The sequence below is a fragment of the Penicillium hordei genome, assembly GCF_028827395.1.
Source record: "Penicillium hordei strain IBT 12815 chromosome Unknown utg000005l_segment0_segment0, whole genome shotgun sequence".
NCBI lineage: Eukaryota > Fungi > Ascomycota > Eurotiomycetes > Eurotiales > Aspergillaceae > Penicillium > Penicillium hordei.
In genome coordinates, this window is record NW_026623146.1 from 899,131 (window position 1) to 918,199 (window position 19,069).

The 19,069-nt window shown below is 47.4% G+C and overlaps 6 protein-coding genes across 6 annotated transcripts; 4 read left to right on the forward strand and 2 right to left on the reverse strand.

The window, feature by feature from the left end:
• Positions 1-97: 97 nt before the first annotated feature.
• N7537_009297 (uncharacterized protein) lies at positions 98-1,210 on the forward strand (the record flags this gene model as incomplete). Its single annotated transcript, XM_056900351.1, has 1 exon — positions 98-1,210. The coding sequence occupies one exon, from the start codon at positions 98-100 to the stop codon at positions 1,208-1,210; it is 1,113 nt and encodes a 370-aa protein (XP_056749019.1).
• Positions 1,211-1,520: 310 nt separating this feature from the next.
• On the reverse strand, positions 1,521-3,201 carry N7537_009298 (uncharacterized protein; the record flags this gene model as incomplete). Its single annotated transcript, XM_056900352.1, has 2 exons — positions 1,521-2,207; positions 2,266-3,201. The coding sequence occupies 2 exons, from the start codon at positions 3,199-3,201 to the stop codon at positions 1,521-1,523; spliced, it is 1,623 nt and encodes a 540-aa protein (XP_056749020.1).
• Positions 3,202-3,916: 715 nt separating this feature from the next.
• Positions 3,917-4,801, reverse strand: N7537_009299 (putative esterase/lipase; the record flags this gene model as incomplete). Its single annotated transcript, XM_056900353.1, has 1 exon — positions 3,917-4,801. One exon carries the CDS (start codon positions 4,799-4,801, stop codon positions 3,917-3,919), a length of 885 nt encoding a protein of 294 aa, XP_056749021.1.
• A 1,639-nt stretch (positions 4,802-6,440) lies between these two features.
• Positions 6,441-7,769, forward strand: gprD (the record flags this gene model as incomplete). Its single annotated transcript, XM_056900354.1, has 2 exons — positions 6,441-7,016; positions 7,080-7,769. 2 exons carry the CDS (start codon positions 6,441-6,443, stop codon positions 7,767-7,769), a joined length of 1,266 nt encoding a protein of 421 aa, XP_056749022.1.
• A 5,632-nt stretch (positions 7,770-13,401) lies between these two features.
• On the forward strand, positions 13,402-15,918 carry N7537_009301 (uncharacterized protein; the record flags this gene model as incomplete). Its single annotated transcript, XM_056900355.1, has 1 exon — positions 13,402-15,918. One exon carries the CDS (start codon positions 13,402-13,404, stop codon positions 15,916-15,918), a length of 2,517 nt encoding a protein of 838 aa, XP_056749023.1.
• Positions 15,919-17,709: 1,791 nt separating this feature from the next.
• Positions 17,710-19,020, forward strand: N7537_009302 (uncharacterized protein; the record flags this gene model as incomplete). Its single annotated transcript, XM_056900356.1, has 1 exon — positions 17,710-19,020. The coding sequence occupies one exon, from the start codon at positions 17,710-17,712 to the stop codon at positions 19,018-19,020; it is 1,311 nt and encodes a 436-aa protein (XP_056749024.1).
• Between the last annotated feature and the right edge of the window lie 49 nt (positions 19,021-19,069).

Sequence of the window (19,069 nt, forward strand, 5' to 3'; positions counted from 1 at the left end):
ACTACAACATACCTTACTTTCAATAACAATATAGCACTGAGAAATACCCATACCCGCCTTCAGCATTGTATCAGGATCTACAAACCAACATCCCAAAATGACAACAACCACATCTCGCGCCCCCACATCACCAGACCCAGAAGAAGTCGAACTAGACACAGAGATCACCTCAATCCGCGCAGAAAGTAAGCATCCCAACCGAAAACCCCTAATACAAATCCCAAATTCCAAAGCTAACCCAAACCAAGTCCAAACCCTCCAGAAACGCAAGCGCATCCTCACATCCAGCCTCCTAACAACCAATCCAATCCAAAAACTCCTCCGCAAACAACCCCGACCCCCCACCACAACGAACCAAACCGACCCCCTCGCAACAATATCCCCCCTCGTCCATGCCGCTGGCGCACACACATCCTCAAACCACCACCGCATCGCCTTCGGCGCAACAGCCTTCCCATTCAAAGACCCATCCCCAACAGCCAGCGCCGCGCCCCTCCTCGGCGTGCGCATCGACGTATGCGCCCGCAACGGCCGCTTCACGAAACCATACTACATCCTCCTCCAACATGAGCGCAGTCGCGCGGGTCCCGGTTCGGGTTCTACGAAGATGTTCAAAGTCCATCGACACACAGTACCCGGGTTTATATCGATAGCGAAGCTAGAGAGTGTTTACCTACCGCGTCCTGGAGTATCGCGCGACAATGGAGACGGGAATGGGGAAGGGGGAGGATCATCTGGCGAGGATGAGGACGCTGAACCCGCGAAGCCATGGAAGAAAAGTGGCAGTTCTACTCGGAAACAAGATTTGCGGGGATTTGTGCGTGAACTCCGGAGGGAGCTTGTTGCGTGGCATATGCGTGTTGATGCGATTGACTTCCTGCGCGAGAAATTGGGTCTTGTGGGTGAAGGTGGGAAGTCGTTGCCGTTTGATGTTTCGCCGGATCGAGATACGGGGATTGTGTCTTTGGCTGCTGTTGCGGTTGAGGCGCGGTATGTGCGGGTTGAGTGGGCTGATGGTCGGGTTGGGCGGTTTAAGTTGTCTAATGCTGGGGTTGTGGAGCGGGCTGTTGTTATTGGTGATGAGGGGAGGGATAAGAAGGTTGAGGATGCGATGACTGCGGGTGGGGGGAGAGTTGAGACAGTTTTGGATAGGTTGAGGGTGGATGTATTGTCTGCATCACCCGGCACGCCTGGCACGCCTGAAGTATGAGGTGCTGTGTTTGTTTTTGTTTTTCAGCGAGAGATACCCTGATGTGAAATTTGAAGTGTTCGAATCAACGTGAATTTGAATTTTCATTGCGGCTAAATTATAAACAGGGTTGGTATGTCTATCCAATGGTCTGCACCAAATGCCATGCAATCATGAGACAAAAAAAGCCGCCGCATTGCGTGTATGTGTAGGGCGACAGTCGATCCAAAAGCATTCAAAATTATTACAAGAAGGGTAAAGGGCATAACAGGGACAGAAGGAAGGGTGATTAGAGGGGTATATTAAGTAGATGTCGTGTCATCGTCTCCAATTAGAGAGGAAGATAATCCTGGCTGGGGTGAATTGTATCCGGTGTTGAAGTTTTGAGTGGTGAGTGTTCCACAACAGCATTGGGAGTATGGGGGCTATTGGGGGTGAAGGCGACAAGGGGCAAAGGACCATATGATTGGCCATGTCGCACTTCGAGATGTCGACGTAGGACAGCCTCTTCCAAATACCAGCGGTGCCGCAAAGTCGTCTTTTTCGTTCCCAACGCTTGCATGAGAGAGATTTCCTCTCGTTGGTGTTCGGCTTGCAGGGTAGCAATGTCCTGGGTGTGTCGATTACACAATTCATCCAGTTCCTTTTCCATACGCCCCGTGGCTTCCTGCAGCTTAAGTTCTTGGCGGTCACGGAGGACTTTTATGCGGGCGTCGTGGAGCTGGTCCATACTTTTGTGGGAATGGTATTGTTGTTCTAGCTGCTCCATGTGTTGGCGAGTGAGTACACGGGCTGGTGGGGTTGAGTCGTATTCCAAGAATGATTCGGAGGAGTGTTTGGGTCGTTCGGCTCTGGTCGATATTCCGGCCGGAGACGGCGGTGGGCTGGTATTCCGGAGATACCCCTCCATATGCTTGATGCGAGTGCGCGAGTTCATTTTCGCTCGATCGAACTCACGTTGCTGTTCGATTTCTACTGCTAGCTGTCGCTCTTCAATTTGGGTTATAGCGTGAATGTTCTGTACAAACGCTCGTTAGCTTGGAAAACAAATAAGAACCGAATTTTGTAAAGCGAACCTTCTCGCGCTTCTCATCCTCCTGGCGCTGGTTGTCAGACTGCTTCTCTGAGATAGCGGTCTGATGCCGACGCCGGAGGGTACTTAGAGCGGCGTCCTGGAAAGCAAGATGCCGATCCCTTTCCATCTGGTGTCGCTCGTGCATCTCACGTAGCTCCGGATCGTCCAGACTTCTTTGTAACTCCTCTTTGCTGAAAAGAGGAATTTCCAACCTGGGAACCGATGCCTCATTGCTCGCATGGGGTGAAACACCATGGGCGACATCATTAGGTTGCGGATTCGGTTCGAAGAAAACATGTTCAACGCCTTCATCGCTCGTGGATACAGTCATGCGCCCTTCCGATGGCAAAATAATGGCCGAGGACGTGCGTTTCTTGCGGAATTGAATTCTTCCAATGGCAGACTTCAAGCTGCTCCGTCGCCTCTCCTTTTTATCGGCAGATTCGACGCTAAAAATTGAATGCCGGTGCGACTTGGTCTCGAATGTATCACTATATCCGTGTCCAATAAGGCCTGTCCTCCCCTCACTGGAGCAAAACGAGGTTGGGCGCGTAGACAGCGAAGCCAACGATCGCGTACTGCCAGCCTTAATGTGATCCGATGCAAGTGCGACATCCGACAGTGACGAAACGATTTGATCAAGCACGGATGGGACGGGGGAGGCCGGCTCGTGGGACGGAGTGACGGAGCCGCACACGGAATTCCGATCGGTGAACGATCCAGAAGACAGGGCTGGCGAGGAGGGATCGACCATTCCTAAGGCGATCGTCGCAGCCAATGGCGCTGATGCTTCGATCTCTGGCACTTTCAGACCCAGCTGTTGAGCCTCTTCGGCTAGACGTTGCGCCTGCGCTGCTTCGGATTCCGGTGAGGGATGGTGGAGGACATCGGTACGATATTGGGCCTCATCGAAGATGGGCCCGGTGGTCGACTCCATATGTACTATGTACAGTTACAGAAGGTATGTGGCGCCTAACCAGCGGGCGCACATGAAATTCAAGATAGAGCTAAGAATAATAGTCCACATGGACGCATTCTATGACGGCATGGGAATTTTGAGGGGTTGTAAGGACAGTAATTAGAAGAATAAGAGAGGCGGAGGTAAGAGGGCCCAAGCTAAGGGGAGAAAGTAGAAAGGGGAAAACAAAGACTTGACGGTTACGGCATTGTTCGGCCGTTTTCTTGTTTCCTCATGTTTTGTCGTTTTAGGAAATTTGTAAAAAAAAAATAAATCAATTTGACCCACGGGTGGCCCTGATGCAATCCCTGGTTACTCCTACGGGACAATGGGGCAATTTTGAAACGGGCTAGTTTTAGATATGAAGATATTGTACGCATGAACAATACTATGGAGTATAATGGGTTATATTCTAGTTGCATTACGAAGTAGTTAGAGAGGGTAGATCGGAGAAATATAAACTATTCTAGTTAAACACCCCGGCATTTGTTCAGATAGCCTTGCGCCAACCTGCATTTCTAACTCTATGCACTTGATCCCTGGAAATCCCTGGAAATCCCTGAATCAAGCCTCAAACCCCTCGATTCTGGCCATATTAGGAATGTAGGGCTTAGGGCTACCGGAATAGCCTCGGCCCCATTGAAAGTACGCGTCAGGCCATAGATCAGCCCATGTAGAGCAGCTAGCTCAATAGTCATGAGCTCTGCTCGTTCAGCATGTCAAATGCCAGTTTATAAGCCCGCTTCTTAGCTTCGTATTGCGGAGTTCCCACCCTCGTCCTCTTATCCCATCCATGGCTACATCCCGGCATGCGCTCACTGACCACGTGCCAGCCTTGCAATTTCTCGATCTTCTGGGCCAGTTCCTCAGCCTCGAACGCGAGAGTATCGCAATCTGCGGTGATCATGAGAACACGTCGGGGGAATCGATCCGCCTGGGCGTATAGCGGCGAAATGCGCGGATCCCGCTTGTCAAACGATGAGGGTACATAGCAGCGGTCAAAGAGGCGCATGACTGGAAGAGGAATTGCAAAGTCACCACGGGCTGGGGCAGTCTTCGAAGCAGGGCCAGAGCTTAGGTCGGTCACAGGATAGATTGCGAGCAGGGAGCGGAACGTATCGGGAGGGAAGAGGCTTGACGCAGCTGCCAGCGCGAGATTGCCCCCAGCACTAAATCCAGATAGAGATACACGGGTCAGATCGAATTCATCTGGACGCGTGAACACATATTTGATGGCGTCTTCCACATCGTTCAGGGCGGCAGGAAACGGGTGTTCTGGTGCTAGACGATAGGGGACGTCCAAGACAGTGTGTTTGGTTTCCTGGCTGACTTGTCGGCAAAACTCATCGTCACCGCCATGAAGGGGTAATACGAAGCCACTCCCATGAAAGTTGAGAAGGACAGGTGATGGGCCCGAGCCGGAAGGCTGATACATATGAACCTTGATGGTTCGGCCGGCATCCCGGGATTTGATATGGCGGATTTCATCTGGACTAGCCGATATATTCGTGGCAATACGCATGAATATTCGAATTACATATGCAAAGCATATATCGTAATAATGGATGAGAATGTCCATGGTCGGAGCGGGAGGATGTAGTATGTTGAAGCTATGTCTCAGCCGAGGCCTGGGGTTAAGGATGCCATTGCTGATCTTCCAACTAGTCTATGCTGACGTCCTGCAGTGCCTATCTTGTAGCCCGGAAGTACTAACCTCAAATCGACCTACAACATATATACCGCATTTCCTCTGCCATTTCCTGGCCTTCCCTTTCCGCGATCGTGCTCAGACCTTGCCGCTTTTTGCTCACTGAGCGGAACTGAGCACGCCCCTGAGCAGTCTGATCTGCTTACTAATCCTCGTCTGAGCACCCTGGTTCGCACACATGAAACGACCTCAATAAAATGCACTACGCTAGCCCTCTTCACGTGCCATCCTCCCTCACTAAATTGCCCCATTGTCCCACTACAAAGGCACTGGCATCATCGACGTGACCATTCATCCTGGTATACTTGCTGGAATTAATTACTCCATAATGGGGCCTGCTATTTGCTATTGTTATAAGGTTTCAACAATCTATGCGGTAATGATGACTAAACGTATTATATGGTATGCCTGGTACTCGAAGTCACATGATGATCTCGGTATAATACCTGGTTTCTCCCATGTATTCGGACTGGGTATTCGATATGGACTGTCACTATACATCGACCTTACCGTATTCCACATGCGAGCCACACAAGCGAGCTGCGCAGCCGAAACAACAAATAAATGCAAAAAACTATGACTGGATGTCACAACAATACTTGCCTATATGGAGAATTTTTCCTTATAGCCTAATGCTTTCTATATAATATCTTCTTCCTCTAGGGTGTTTCGAAAATATATATGGTAGTATGATTGCTATATATATATTCTCAATACAACGATGATGCAGCCTTTCAACACACTTTACCTTAATACCCCTACTTTTCTTAGAACTTCAGAGGGGAAAACAGACTATTGTTTTGGGGTAGCTCCAGGTACGCGAACATCCGCGGACAAAGACATTACGTGAACTCCTGTTGGGTTCTCCCTAGTTGCTGGTGGATCTCGCATTTGTGAGCCAATATTACGTAGAACACACTTAGTCTAATGAGAGACGAGGGTTGTCAACGCCCCTGCCATCCCTCTATTCAAATTCCATTATGGGATGCAGGCGAATGGTGTATTGCGCGCTTGAATTCTATGCCGCCAAATTTATTTGCACTTTTTCTGGCCAGAGCTCGACGCCGCGGTTTCGGCAGTTGAACACCATCACCATGCCCTTTTGCGTTTGGGAGTGGAGATCATTGGGCGCGAGCGTTCTATCTTGGCCAAACATATCTCAGAGCCTAAATTCGGCTTCTCCAATTCAGTATACGATCTTGCTATTCACAATCTCCTGACGGCAACTATATAGACGCTATAGCGGCGGCGATCCACGGTTCGCCGATGTGCCCCATAGGTTTTGAAAGGATGGACGTATAGAAAAAACAAGGATTGGCTCTAGTACTTACAAGGAAAAACACCCATAGTGGAGCATCAGATGCAGTGCAGCCCGCTTGAACCTAATTCAAGAGCAGTACTCTCGGGAATCCCATTCTTATACCCATTCTTATACAAACGTGATCCCTCCTTCTGCAGAGGATTTTCAAGATCCCCCCCCCGGCTCCCAGAGTTCCTGGAGCCCTGAATCATGGTTCTACTCACCCACGTCTTGCGTTTCCTGTACGCTGATGGCGGCGAGAACTCTATCGCCCGCCGCTGGGAGTTCCGCGAGGAGAGTCCGCTCCGAGGTAGCGACCGGTCGCTCTTTATTGCTATGGGCATCGTTGCTCTCTGCTCATTATGTTCCACTCTGGGTCTACTGTCATTCCTTACTTATCGATTCATCTACTGGCAGCGGTACTACAAGAACTCGCTTGCGCAGAATCAATATGTCGTTCTCATTTACAATCTATTGCTGGTCGATCTACAACAGGCTATCGCTTTTACGATCAGTCTATATTGGGTGTCCCAGGGCAGGGTTCACTTTGGTGAAGTGGCTTGCTACTTGCAGGGCTGGTGGATTCAAACAGCCGATCCCGGTAGTGGTCTGTTTGTCTTGTCTATTGCTCTACACACAGGCTTTGTCGTCTTGCGTGGTCGGCAGCTGCCCTTCAATATCTTCATATACTGTGTGATTGGTTTGTGGATGTTCATTATTCTTTTGGGATTCATTCCAGTTGGCCTCTATGGATCCAACGTTTTTGTCATTTCCGAAGCCAACTGGGTCTGTTTCCGTCCTGTGCATGATATGGTGGCGATGATGAAGTTGACTAACCTAAAAATGTAGTGCTGGCTGAGTCCTCAATACGAAGATGAGCGCCTCTGGGGCCACTATATCTGGATCTTCCTCTCCGAGTTTGGCACTATTGTTCTCTATGCGATCATGTTCTTCTATCTTCGACGTCGTATGCAACAAGCGACCATGCTCCGCCGTGGCCAGCAGGACAGTCTGCACCGATTGAACCGAGTCGTCGTTTATATGGTTATCTATCCCTTCGTGTACCTGGTTCTGTCCTTGCCCCTCGCAGCGGGCCGTATGGCCACTGCACGGGGTGACTCGCCTAGCAAAACCTACTTCGGTATCGCTGGTTGTATAATGGCTTTTTCCGGTGCTGTAGATGTGGCTGTCTACACTCTGACCCGTCGTCACCTGCTCATCGATACCGAGCACAGCACCACCGACCGCAACTACGGCAACACCGACTCCCAATGGCAAACGAATATCACCACAAATGCTGGCTCCCGGTCTCGTAAGGCCTTCCGAATGGGATCTCGTCTAAACTCGAAATTGCGCCGTAGCGTGCCCGAGAACGACCACACCAGTCCCTTCGAAGGCTCCACCGAGGACATCGTTAGGAAGAATGATATGGATATGTTGAACTTCCACGGGGTGTACCAGGAGACCACGATTGAGATTTCTCACGAGCCTGCCTCTGTCATGGAGTCAGAGGAGAGGAGCGCGCATCACAGCGCCTAAGACTTTGGGATATGCCGCATGGTTCTTGATCTACCTATGAAGCCTTGTTCTATGTATGATACTCGCTGTTGTATTTACTTCACTCAGGCACCCCTTGCCACATATATCTTTCTCTCATTATCTGATATATGATCTCTAATGTTTCCCGGATTCAGCAGTAATTAGGATATTCAAGATTAGGCTTTACCACTTAATAATCTGCAGTATCCCGCTTCTACAAGAACTACACAGATCCGAAAACAATATGTGTAGTAGTACAATTTACAAATTTATGCAAGCCAAGAGCCAAGCCGTCTAGGGCCGGGCCCCGCAAGGCTTTTCTTTTCTTAGCCGTTGCTTCTTTTCAGTCTGAAGTTACAAAATGACAAATGAATTGGACGCAAAGTTAGAAATCTTTTCACGTTTCCCTCCAACCATCCAAATTATGACCCACGTCATGTCTTCAAGATATGTAGGATTATCCATTAAAGCCCCTCCTCCGGCGGAAAAGTGTCGCCTAGTATCCGCAATGATGTTGTTGAACTACTTCCCGGCGTATGCGAAGTTTTCTCGAACTGCAATCAAGTGGATACGGGCGAAAAATATACGCAACCACAAAGTCAAAATAAACAAATTTATAGGGTATGGTTAAAGATTGCAATATTTCTCCCGCATATGCGAATACACTAAACTCAAATTGGAAGAACTCTTTACCGTTGAAGCGTACGATGGTAAAAGCCAATTCTCCCCACGGCAGGTCCGCGTGTCCAGGTCCATCAGGATACTCAGGAGACTATCGATGGGTCTCCTTCGACTAATTATGTATCTCGGAGGTACTGGATCCCAAATGTGCAATGGTCGCTGCTTAGCCAAGCTGGTGGAGGAGGTGGAGTCTTTCTAGCGCTTAAGCTAGAATTTGTCGGAAAAAGCCGTCCTCTCCTAGAAAAGGGATTTGAATTGTGTGTTCTGCCGAACTTGATCTATTGACCCTTTTTGGATCGGATGGTAGATCCTCATCTCCGCAGATGATTATAACCCACATTTCCGATTTGATTCCCTATTTGACTATCGTTGCGTATGTTGTAGAAGACTATAAGATAGAACTGAAGAATTTTACACTCTTCACCATTACCAGGCAAAAAAAAAAGAAAAAAAAAAGCACTCTTAACATTTTCCCAATAGCCCTAGCGTTAGATAAACCAGAACCATAACACCGGGACAACCCTAAACGTGAACAAAATACCATAACTTGCGAATTTAGTGGAGCTGCAAAACTTTAAAAAAAAAAGACTCTAATATGACTCGGGGAGGTGCCCCAGTATTACATGTATCGATAAACAAGTAGAATGGGGGAATCGAATTGAACTATAACCGGCTAAATAACACGTTTCTAGCTAAACTGTTAGACAAATAGACCCTGAAACTTTACACATATAACTCTTTAAGCATCTGGAGTTCTTTATTATGGTTCCTCCAGCATATCGTCGTTACTGAGAGCTTCCTTTTCTCGCTTTTCCCTTCCGTTATTGACATTACGCCAGTTCACCTAGCGCTGGAGTGATCATCGCACAAGACAAATGATTGCCGGCAGGAACAAGAGTGGACCTAATGGATGGATCAAGTCGAAAAATATCTGTAATCCTTTCTGGTATTTACCATTTGGGGGAGTCTGGAGGCTTTCTGGAATACATTTAGATTATGGCCTTCTGAATGAGTTCTCACGATGACGCAGACGGCAGGCACCTTTTCCTTCGCCTTGTTGGCTTCTGCCACTATAGGTCCTCCACCGAAGCCAGAAATAACTATGGTTCAAACCGCCTTCACGGCCAAAAATTCGTATTTAGCTTTGTTTTCTGACAAATTAAGGGGTATATATCGTTCTTTTAACTTCTAGTATTCGTAGGCGAGTTCGTAGAATTGTTCTTTAATCGATATCTTGTATAATCATTCGCGTAAGGAAGGGCCTTCCTCAACGTTAGTATATTATATATTATAAACGCTAGTATCATCGGGTCAGAGGGTCGGGAGTCGTGTATTCGGATTGTGAGTAACTATCTCTTAGTTACTTATTACTATTGTGGTCCTATAACATATAGGACACCTTTATATATATATATATATATACCATTACAACAAGTCAGTTCCTATGAACTGACTTTAATGCTAAGATAAGAATAAGACGAAGGAAAAGTGAAAATAATGAAGAAAAAGTGTACTAGTGCCCTAGGAAGGGAATATAACTAGCTTCAATTTATAACTAAGAGTCCAGCAGCCGTAGATAAAAAGACCCAGGGAATCTTCCTCCCACGGCCATCAAAAAGTAGTTCACGAATGAATAGTATTGTGGGGCAGAGTGTTCCTTTGGGTATAGACTGAGCGTTGACTGAGTGCTCAATAGACCAAACTCCGAGTAACCAGTGAGCAATCAGTGAGCAGCCCAATCACTATGACTGAGCGCTCAGTGGACCCCACGCGGTTATCACGTGATGATACCGAGACAGCTCACTGAGTCTGAGCCCGGACTGAAATCTACTCAGTGAGCCCGACTCTGAGCGCCCCCATAAAAGCGGCGGCAGCTACAACAGGGAAGCTCCACCCGGCAGAGGAAATCAAGTACGTATAGTGACCTATGTACTTGATTTCCACTGCCACTTCTTGGCTTTACCTTTCCGTTCAAGTGCTCAGTCCTTGCCGCTTTTTGTTCACTGAGTAGAACTGAGCACGCCCCTGAGCGCCCTGATCCGCTCACTGAGCATTACATAAGCACACTGACCTGCCCAGGTGCTCACTGAACAATTGGAATGGATGCTCTGATCGTCACCTGAGCGCTCTGATCCGCTCACTGAGTCTGAGCTGAGCGTAGCCGTGAGCGGCCTAGTCTCAAGACATGGTTATCCTATCTCGATGCAAGCGGGGATCACCCACTTCCCACCATAGACCTGAGACCTCTCGTCAATCAAACCCCACCTTTCCTCGGTGGAGGCCTTGCTAGCTTGAACAAGACCACTTCGTTCGCTTGCGAGGAGAAGCAATCAACACAGTTGGAAGGCAGTCTTGTTGTCAATGGCCAATCAACTTGGAGAACTTCCGAAGGAATTGTGACCCAGAGCCAAAGGTCATGTCTAAGCAACTTCTTCTAGCAGTTGGCAGTCGATTAAATGTGAGATTGTCAGATGACTCCCCTTTTTCAGTCTGGCCTGGAGTTTAGGGACTTTCGAGTTATGACAAGGGAAATAATCTTTTAGTCCTTTACTTTATATGGGCATATATCCTATCTGCTCGATGGGTTAAGTTGTTTGGTCGCTCTGCGGAACATGAATGTTATATAGCCTATACTACGTAGGAGGTGGAGAATCTATTGTCGTAGTCGGATAAGCATTCCGTGGTTGAAATTGACATCGGCGACGATGCTTGTGAAGAAGAAATTTTCTGGTGGCGCACTATTTTATATTCTAGCGATGGCTAGCATGCGACGGTGATATATAATATATATAATGGCCGTGTTTATTTGTCGCCATAGTCGGTGTTAATAAAGAACGCGGGATTTACACTAGCCATAAATGATATTCTAGGTGCCGAGTTAAACCAGGGTACTCTATATTGTATCTCTGAGGAAGAGAACGGTTTCCCTCCCGTTCCTAAAATAAGGCTGTCGGCTTAAAAGAAAGAATAGTGCTTATAACTCTTATATCTCTATCCCCATATCTTGTCAACGAGCACAGCAAAATGCTCTTCAAGTATACAACGTTAAGTGCCAATACGTAGGGCTAGTACGTAGGGTTTGCGCTCACTCCTATATAGCACGTTCTTTAACCCAGATATTAAGAGTAATCTCGTCACTATATAGCTGAATCCGGTTTTTGCTACACTTAACTCTATCCTCTAAAGGAAGATTTTAGTAGCTATATTATTAGCAAACCGACACCCTCGACTCGGCATCCTTTAGTTTAGTACAATTTTCACTAATGTAGCAGATTCCGTCTTACCTGATATACGAGCAGGAATGACGGCTCTAGATCTTTTAGCCTCTGCCTAGGCCGGAATATCACAAACGTTTTTGACTTCAAAAATGGAGAACGATCATGGCAAGTTCTTACGCTGCGATGACGAAAGCCGGCTGCTTTTTATTACAGCCTGTGATGACCATCATAGACCTCCAATATGGTCTAAGAAGTCCTTTGGGCTCACACAACTTGGTGATATAGAGTTCGCGGTCCGATAGCATGCTCGATGTGCCCGCTCGCTACTTAGAATATGAATCTTGGAAATGGATTTTGACAAACAACAGTTTAATTCTAAATTTTGAAGCATAAAATAGCCAGCCTCTTATTAAGGCACCAGCTCTATCTGCCAATGACGTCGGCCGGACTTGATGATTATAGCTATGCTTTCTATTCAGTCCCTTTCTGAAGCGGCCACACGTGGGATATTTGAATGGTTTAAGATCGACAGGGTATCCTCGCAGCGAAAGACCCATATCCCAACATTCTTGCTTGGATTGGGAAGGCACCGACGAAGAAGAAGAGCCCAACTATGCCAATTGGAAGTAGAGCGGGGCCCAAAGAAAATGCACGTTGAAAGGTGGCTCAAAGGCATCATCTACGCGGGTGGTACGGGGAGGGAGGCTTGAGCAATCCCTTTAAGGGATTGAAATGAATAGGCAGAGTCTTTGGTAAGAAGTAGGGGTAGGAGAATCTCTCAAATTTCAGCGAATTATGTGCCTATTTCAAAACTTGATCAATATAACCGCGTGGTGATCACGACCTGATAACTTAAAAGGCAAACGGGGAGCCCAGGAGCGAATGTATGGAGATAGAGTGAGGCAATAGGATTGACACAGCACTTCATTTCCTGTAGTTTATGTCCGTTTGCAACTCGTTGTTCGTGTGCTCTGAAATATGCATCTCCTCTACACTCTATGCGCGATATCGAATTCCTGTTTTGTAACACTATAAGCTGTCAGGAATTGAGATAATACCGTCTTTTTACACTGAAAGCATGTGATCTCGTCACTATGCATTTTGCTTACTAATTGGGATCAACCAGATTGTTAAATACAGACCACTTTTGTTTTTAGTTAGAGAGAGAATTTTACCATCGTGTTTTTACTAGTACGCTCACATACACCTGATCTCTGTCATAAGCTTCTCCTGGCTTGTGCGGCTCTAGTGGTAATTTTCGAGGCCAGTGCGTACGGCTGAAATATTAATGCGCGCCACGTCAGTTGTTCTGTACATCTCGTCAAGGATCATCATTAGTCTGTCTCGGGTGAAATTTCCCCCTCACTTATTCGTGCTCTTATTGGTACCACCCGCGTCTTGGCCATATGCTCGCCGCTTGCCTCTGCAACCGTGAGGGAAGGGCATTGGTTGATAGCAGGCCCAGGGACGCTAATTGTGCGTGATGGTAACAAGTCACAAAGATGGGGCGGTTGGATAACCATAACCTCTGTTTGCCTTAATTACAATCCAACGACGGAGTTGTGCCTGAGTATACGATCAATACCGTATCCTTGGTCAGCTTTAGAAGATATCTAGGAGCGGATGGATTCTCTGCCACCTATCTATAGCCGCAAAGGTCTCGTCGGCAAGTTTAGGACTTGAATATCTTCGGGTTTTGCGGCTCAGGCCCTCGCTAGAATCCACGACTCATCATGAATCAATTCTCGGAATTTTCTCCTCCAAATCCTTCACCTTCTGTACCTTCTGTACCTTTTGTACCTTCTGCATCTTCCGCACGTTCTGTGCTTCTTCCACTTCCTCCAGATGTCTATGATTATCATGTTGGATGGATTTGTGAGTCCACAGGGGACTATGGCGCCGTTTGCAAAATCCTCGACGAAGAACAGCAGCTCGTAACAATGCCTCTTAAACCATCCGGCCGTACACCCTACAAGCTCGCGCGAATCGAGAGACACAATGTTGTGATAAACATCCCCCCAAGGGATTCAACTACCGAATCGCTTCCACTGAATGTGGCCCGCGGATTGATTGCACAATTTCCTTTGATTCGCTTTTTTCTTATGGTTGGGTCCGGCGGGGCTGCAAACAGCACTGGCGGCTCAATTAAAATAGGCGATGTTGTTATCGGCACCAAAGTCATCCCATGCAATATAACGGACAACAGAAAAAAGAGGAACCCAGATGTTGAGATACTACAGCTGCCCGGCTATCTTTCCTCTACTCTTACTGTTCTATTCCATGAGAGGGATTTCGACGGGTCCAGATTGCAACATACAATGGACGAAGTCATGACGCGGTTTCCGAGTCACAATCGCCGGTATGGAAGACCACGGGATCCCCTCGTGAATTTCGCACGAGGACGCGTTGGATTCCAGCCAAACTCACCTCACCATCGCCCGGAATTTGAAAGCGAACACTCCCCTCCCAACCGGTCAATCGAAGTCTTTCAGGGTACAGTCGCATCCATGACAGGAAGAAAGGATGGGGATATCGTCGGAATGCGGGAGCAGAAAAGTTTAACAGACGATATTCTGTGTGTTGAACATGGGTCTGCTGAGATTCTGGGGGCAGGCATCAGCTGCTTACCTATTTTAGGAATCAATCGTGATACCCACAACCAAGGTAGTCAGCATAGCGACTGGTCTCACTATGCTGCGTTTGCCGCAGCCGTATGCTCTAAGGAAGTGCTTGCCTCCATCACTCCGGAAGTCGTGGCCCAAGCCCCGTCAACTATGTCCTCGAAGGATGTTGAAGTCATGATGAAAGAGAATGTGAAAGTCATGAAGCGGGTTATACAGGAGGCCTGTCGTCTTAATCAACCAGACCGACTATTGCAGGCTGCACAGATTGCAGAGAAGCGAATCGATGAACTCGAAGTCTGGATGCGCAACCTGTCCGACTCCGTGCAGCAGCATGCGAATCAACAGCTTATCGATGTGCAAACTGAAATGAAACTCATCAGAGAGACCGAAGAAGTAATGCGGATAGATATGCAAAATATGGACACGCAGATTGAGGAGTTAAAACAACACCCCTCGAACGCTGGAATTCGAGAGGAGTTGACTTTTCTCCAGAATACCGTGAGAGAGAATTCTTCAAGGCTTGAAATCTTATCGAACCTCACAGAGGGGGCAGTCACAATAGCTGTGGATATTTTAGAAAAGGTGGCCCAGGATACCGGCAATAAAGACGTCGAATCAGCTAGACAATGGCTAGCATTTCTCACCCCCTACCGAGGATTATTGGACACGCTTGGGAACAGGAAGAACGTGAAATCAACTGCATCGGCCGACAAGACAGTGCCACAGGCTGTAAGTCATGGCGAGGCTTCATCTGGCCCAGAAAAAAGTTCGACACTGGGGAAAAACCTTAGAGACACATTCAGGCAGAAAATACCCCGCAAGATTTGGACCAACAAACTAAGTACGCCGACTGGCTGTTGTGATATCACGGCCGATATGACGCAAAATCGTCTAGACCCCAAAAAGCCCCTTCCAAAGATCAATAGGCCTGATATGCCGCCATCCACCTCTTCCTCCCACACAGTACCACGCACGCAATCTTCTCATTTGCCAGATTCGGTTACAAGCCGGACTAGTGTCAGTTCCTGGGGGGAAGAGGAAGACCCTTCACACTCGCCGATCGATTCCCGCGTTTCGTTAACTAGATGCCACATTGATTCAGAATTGGGACATCCCCATTTGAATCGACCAATTCCTGTAGCCCCCAGCCTGCCCCCCCGGACGCTCAGGCCATCTGTTGGCTCCACAAATGAATCCAGAGTCGACATTGAAAGACCTGCCGGTGTTAGGCAACTTACGGCCCCCAGCCTGCCCTCTCGGATACCCAAGTCATCTGTTGGCTCCACAAATGAATCCGGAGTCGACATTGAAAGACCTGCCAGTGTTAGGCAACTTACGGCCCCCAGCCTGCCCCCTCGGACACTCAGGCCATCTGTTGGCTCCACAAATGAATCCGGAGTCGACATTGAAAGACATGCCGGTATTAGGCAACTTGCGGCCCCCAGCCTGCCCTCTCGGATACCCAGGTCACCTGTTGGCTCCACAAATGAATCCGGAGTCGACATTGAAAAACCTGCCAGTGTTAGGCAACTTACGGCCCAGTTTAATCAAAGTGGCGGTCTGATGGGACATGTTGCACCTCAACAAGAACCGTCACACTGGCGAAGAGGCAATCGTAACTCCTAGTTGAATCGATCTGGCAGAAGCAATGGGAATCATTTTTAGGCTGTCAATCGCGATATATCCTGTTTCACATTCATCCTTCACTAACTCTCCTATATCCCATGAGAATACACACCAGCAAGTTCGTCTTACCCCTCTCCCTAGCAGCTATGACGGCGTCTTTACGTTTCCCATCAGGCCCACGATTGTCCGTACAGAAGACCAAGAAACTTAATACTCTGCTTCTCCGGTGTGTGCTGATTGAAAGTGCCGTTAACATCCCATCGAAGACAACCGTTTGTTGTTTTCATTTATTCTCACTTCTCAGCAAAAGATGTTAAAAATCCCAGAAAATTCCCATTAATACTGGCCATTCTCATACTACAACACTAACCCTAATCTGGGGTGCACTATGCAGATCTCAGGCATGCAGCCAGGCTCCTACCAAAAGAAGACTAGATTCCTTGGCTGTATGCAGTTTGATTATACCTTTGCTATCCTTAGTGTATAGGTCGTTATCACACTGCATTAGCGTTTCGATATTTCAATTAAGCCTGCTTTCAGTCAGTTTTTGCTTCTTCTTGTTGTTTTCGATTCTCACCGAGTCTTTCTGATTTATCATAATGGGGGTATACGAAAAATAAGCATAATAGATGCTTCTTTCCATGTACGTGTATGAAGAAGATAGACAAATCATTCATTTACCTTTTTACTTTTTCTTTTTATTTACAATTTTCCCTCAGTATTGTTGGGTAGAACACTCTATAGAATATATATTCAAAGCCAGTACGGGGAGAATAATGGCTCAATGTGTTTTCTTTTCCTCATCAAAGCCCCATCAGTTGGATTATCAACTGTTCAAAAATTATGGAAGAGAAATCCTAAGCAAAAGAGAAGCCATCTAAGGTGGGAGAAAAAAACAGAAGAATAAGAGGCTTCAGAGTGTACAACATATACTAGAAATGGAAAGTATCAGAGAATTGACGTAACCTGGGGATCTCTCAGTTTCTAGGAGGTTGGCGGCCCATATCAAAGGTGCGAAAGTCTAATGAAGGTTGCCAGGAGGCTACAACGCCATGCTTATCCTAGCTATAGTAATAATAAACCGCGACCCTCTCTGGTTTATAATATGTGATTGACATAGTGGCCAAGGTACTAGAAATCACAGTACGAAAGCGTACTTTGATGCGAGGCGACCTGTGTAATTACCGCGTGCCGTGCCGTACCGTACCGGATCGGAACGTTGGGGCTTCTCTCTGTATAGAGATGTAAATCCCATACAGGGTACTCCACGTGAAGTAGTAGCCGATCTGATTCCTTCCTTATCTTCGCGCAGCGCAGTGGAGTTTCCCCCTCCTTCAGCTGAGACTCAGACAATGGCCCTGCCAATGAATCACACAGGATCCATCTCATTTGGCCTCAACAGTGGTGGTAATCAGTTTGGCACCAATTATGGCACGATTATCCTGGATTCTTCGCAAATTAAGCCGGGTAAACTGAACAGCGCCCTGGGGGCCCTCTATCCAAAAAAAGAAAGAAAAGAAAAGAAAATTGACTGATCACCCGTTGCCAGAACCAGTCCCCGATCTGCCCGAGGTACCACAAGCTATCTTCAACCACTCGAGCCACGAAGATCAAAATAGCCTCCGATATTGCTACGAGGGTACTCGACAAGAACTGTTGCAAAGAATTTATGCATGGGTGGAGAGGCCACAAGAAAAACATCTCTTCTTGCTCAGCGGATGGCCAGGAACAGGGAAAACAGCCATTGCTCGCACAGTAGCCAAAGAATACCCGAACCACAATGTGTCGTTCATGTTTGGGAAGGGCAATCAAGACTGTCAGTCCTATGCGAAATTTGTCACAACAGTAGCAAAACAGCTCGGCAAGAAGTCACCCTCTATCCAGCAGTCGATCGATGATGCACTTAGGTCGGATCCATCGATACTTGACAAGGGACTGGAAGATCAATGGAATAGTCTGGTCTTAGAACCACTGGCTCATTTCCCGAAGACCCAAATGTCATTCCTTTTGGTCATTGATGCGCTAGACGAATGTACGGACGGCGAATGGCTCCTCCGCAAACTTTTACAAAAAGAATCAACTGGTCTCCGAATCCTCATTACCAGCCGGCCGCATCTCTTGCCCCCCGATTCAAGTGACACTCGGTATCATCACATTGTCTTACATGACATTGAACCTGCTATCGTGAACCGAGACATTCGTTTGTTTTTCCAAATGGCTGTGAATCCACGCCGACATGGTTGGCCAGACGCAAGTTCTCTCGAGCTACTGATGCACAAAGCAAACGGAATATTTGAGTGGGCCGCTCTGGCTTCTCGCTTTCTTAATAAGTCGAAGGGAGTTTATAAGACCAATCTGCAAAAGCTGTTAGGGGATGGAGTATCTCATCCCCCACAAAGAGCACTAAGTGTTCTCTATCTGACAATTCTCGACGACTATGTGAAATCGCAAGAGTGGGAGCCAGATTCCCACTTTACCTGTTGTGGCATCTTGCGACGTTATCTCGGCAGCTTAGTGGTTCTGTTTGACCAGTTGTCTCCGCGCTCCTTTTATAAACTGATCGCCAGTGACACAGATGATATTGACGTGCATGATATTCTGAGTAATTTGAAATCTATTATTGATTTCCCGAATGATGAAGAGAACAGCATTGACAAAATCCGCATTCATCACTCCACCTTCCGGGAATTCCTTTTGGATAGGGAACTGTGCACCGACGATACGTTCTATGTCGATAAAAGGGCAGCGCACAAAGTCGTGTTGAACGGCTGCTTGGATCTTCTTTTGAAAACATTAAAAAGAGGTATCTGTCAGTCTGACGACCCGTCTTTCGATCATGCAACAGCTCCATCTTATCCACGACAGGCGATCACCCCTGAAATCCAATATGCATGTCTGAACTGGGTCGCGCACCTGATAGAGTGCGGTGGGACTTTCTACGAAAATGCGACTATATCTCGACTTCTTCTCAATCATTCACTTCATTGGCTGGAGGTTCTAGGGTGTATGGGAAGATCCGTCGAGGCATTGAATGCATTGGAGAATTTGTCATCATTGGCAAAGGCATGTCCCTGTGCTCCTCTCAAAATCGATTTTCTCTAATTCTAAATCAAGTGCGACAGAAATTTCCAGATTCTAAACTTTATTGAGG